The sequence below is a fragment of the Gouania willdenowi genome, chromosome 16, assembly GCF_900634775.1.
Source record: "Gouania willdenowi chromosome 16, fGouWil2.1, whole genome shotgun sequence".
NCBI lineage: Eukaryota > Metazoa > Chordata > Actinopteri > Blenniiformes > Gobiesocidae > Gouania > Gouania willdenowi.
The window spans coordinates 35,908,592-35,911,487 of NC_041059.1; the positions used below are offsets into that span (position 1 = coordinate 35,908,592).

At 39.2% G+C, this 2,896-nt stretch overlaps 1 protein-coding gene across 1 annotated transcript; it reads left to right on the forward strand.

Annotated features, from left to right (window-relative positions):
- The first annotated feature begins 743 nt into the window (after positions 1–743).
- On the forward strand, positions 744–1,873 carry LOC114478460 (trace amine-associated receptor 13c-like). Its single transcript, XM_028471557.1, has 2 exons — positions 744–916; positions 1,063–1,873. The coding sequence occupies exons 1-2, from the start codon at positions 744–746 to the stop codon at positions 1,871–1,873; spliced, it is 984 nt and encodes a 327-aa protein (XP_028327358.1).
- The last annotated feature ends 1,023 nt before the right edge of the window (positions 1,874–2,896 follow it).

Sequence of the window (2,896 nt, forward strand, 5' to 3'; positions counted from 1 at the left end):
GGGCAACTGCTTGGGCTTTGTGTGTGTGTGTGTGATTTGCTATGACATGTGGCAGTCAGTAGCTCTTGCCTGCCCAGCTTATCAGCCTGCTCACTCCAGCGAGCCTTTACCTGTCGCTGGTTGTGGTATTAACGGCCTGTCCTCTACGTAGGCTTCCCTCCCGGACCGGCGTGATCGGAGCAGAGGAGCGGCCGAGTGAGGACGCGCCATTGGAGCAGTAAATAAATAAACTTTGTAAACATTTTAAACTGTTGTGCATTGTTGTATTTATTTGAGAAACTTCTCCTTGGACCAGTTGTTTTTTTTTAAACGTCGGACACAGTGCCCTGTTACACTATGTTGTTGGCATTCTAAGAACAAATGGAGATGTGTGATAAATAACAAACTACTGGACCTTAAATGTGTTGCTTCCAGAATACAAGACTGCATTACTGACTTCTTCCCTGTGAGGTTATGACTTGACTTTGTTTTGCTTTGGCCTTCTGTTTGAAAATGGTGAGTTTTCTACTCCAGGCCAGTAAAATTATGTTTTTTACTTGTTTACCCAGCTTCAGCACGAAAGGAAAAAGTAATACTTTTTTAATGATACATAATGTTACATAATCTGTAGAGCAGGTAACTCTGAGGGAGGTCCAGTCATCAGGTCCAGCCTACATCCGTGTGTTTGAGGGAGGAGCAGGAACGATATATTGCTTGTACATCAGAGAGCCTGAGGCAGAACGCTGCAGCTTCTTCTCCTCACTATGAGCACATATGATGAAGCTGAGCTCTGCTATCCACACCTGGGAAACTCCTCGTGCAGGAAGATTGTGCGCTCTCACTCAGTGTCTGTGCTCCTCTACATCATCCTGTCCTCCATCTCTGTGCTCACTGTGACTCTCAACCTGCTGGTCGTCATCTCCATCTCACACTTCAAGTATTGACATGTTCTGTTTTATGTGACTTGTTTTTATGTTTTTAACCCTAACCCTACATGTTTCTGTGTTTGACTCCTGCTGTTATCTGTTTTGATCAGAATTGATGTGTCATATAATGATCCATGATGCTCTCTAACTCCTCCAGGAAGCTGCACACTGCAACCAACTTCTTCCTCCTCTCTCTCGCTCTCTCAGATTTCTCTGTGGGGTTTGTTTGGATTTTTCAGACCCTGCTTTTAGACGGCTGCTGGTTCCTAAGTGAAGGCTGGTGTGTTTTTAATGCAGTTTTAACTGCTGTTGCTGCCTCTATTTCAGTAGGAACTGTTGTGTTGATATCAGTTGATCGTTATGTGGCTGTTTGTGATCCAATGCACTATTCTACCAAAGTCACTGCAAGCAGAGCAAAGATAAGCATTGTTCTATGTTGGCTCTGTTCTGTGATCTGTTACACTGCATTGTTCAAAGATAATATAAAACATCCAGGTAGGTTTAATACCTGTGCTGGGGATTGTACAGTTTATTTACCTTTTGTAAGTGGAATTGTGCACCTTTTTCTGGATTTTATTTTTCCAGTCAGCATCATTGTCGTCCTGTATGTGAGAGTGTTTGTGGTGGTTGTGTCTCAGGCCCAGGCCATGCGCTCTCATGTTAAAATGGGGAAGTTTCATGTTTCACAGAAGGTTAACAGGTCAGAGCTGAAAGCAGCCAGAGCTCTGGGTGTAGTGGTTGTTGTGTTTCTCATGTGTTTAACTCCATTTTTCATTGTTACAATTTCAACAGGGTTTGCAGCCATAAATACATCATCTTTGATTTTTGTTTTATGTTTGGTACTCTTCAACTCTCTGCTTAACCCTGTGATCTATGTGTTCATGTATCCCTGGTTCAGGAAATGTGTGAAATGTATTCTTTCTCTTCAGATCCTAAAGTCTGGCTCCAGTGAGGTCAACGTACTGTAAAGAGAGACACTGCTGATTTGTAATTTTATCACACTGTGCTGTTGATCTTGTGAAAATTTCATTCTAGAATTGTGATCAGTTGCTCACATGCAAACTTTGGACAACGTGTTGAGGATTTTTTTTTAAATACTCTTTGAAATAAAATACAGATGATGATAATGATTTGATGTTTTGATCAGAAATGATTCTTAATATTACTGATAAAACTAATTTGTAGAGGTTGTAGCGCAGACATAGGCAACTGGTGGCCCGGGGACCACATGCGGCCTTCTGTCTAAGTTTTTTGTGGCCCCCAAAACAAAATTGTAACTCATGAAGTTGGAAATTATATGAAACCCAATATTACACACAAAACTCCAGAAACACATAAAACAATAGCAAAATGCATGAAATGTTAACACAAAAAAATAAACAACCACCTAAACGCATCATGACTATAAAAACAACGATGTGAACAAAAGGACGTCAAAGAAACACAAGATGCCAACAAAAGTGCACAAAAAGGCAGAAAAATTTACAAAATAACAGAAAAAAAAACACTAAACACTGTAAAAAAAAAAACAAAAAAGTAAAACAAAAACACACAAAAGAGCAATGAAAATTAGCCATATTGACAAGAAAATGGACAAAATGAACTCAAAAATTGCCAAGAAAATCCAAACAAAAAGAGTACAAAGACAAAACCTTTTGTTCTTTTCTGTGTTAATGCTCTGATTGGTCATTATTCTAAATGCTAACATAAATGTTGATAATGTGCATGATCCTTGGATCAGACAATCACAATTTTGTGGAGGATAATACAAAACAGTAGTATTTGATAATCAAACAGGTCTGTTGATAAATGATAAACCCTCAGGGCCTGTTACATGGACACGTACACTAACGCTTAATGAACCCGATGCTCTATTCTTTTCATTGTCATCATTTAATGAAACTGTTCCCCAAAAAACAATAAAGCAAAATCATTATTTTTTGTGAAGTTTGAAATAAAACAATTCGCTTAAATTAAAGGCAGCACTATCA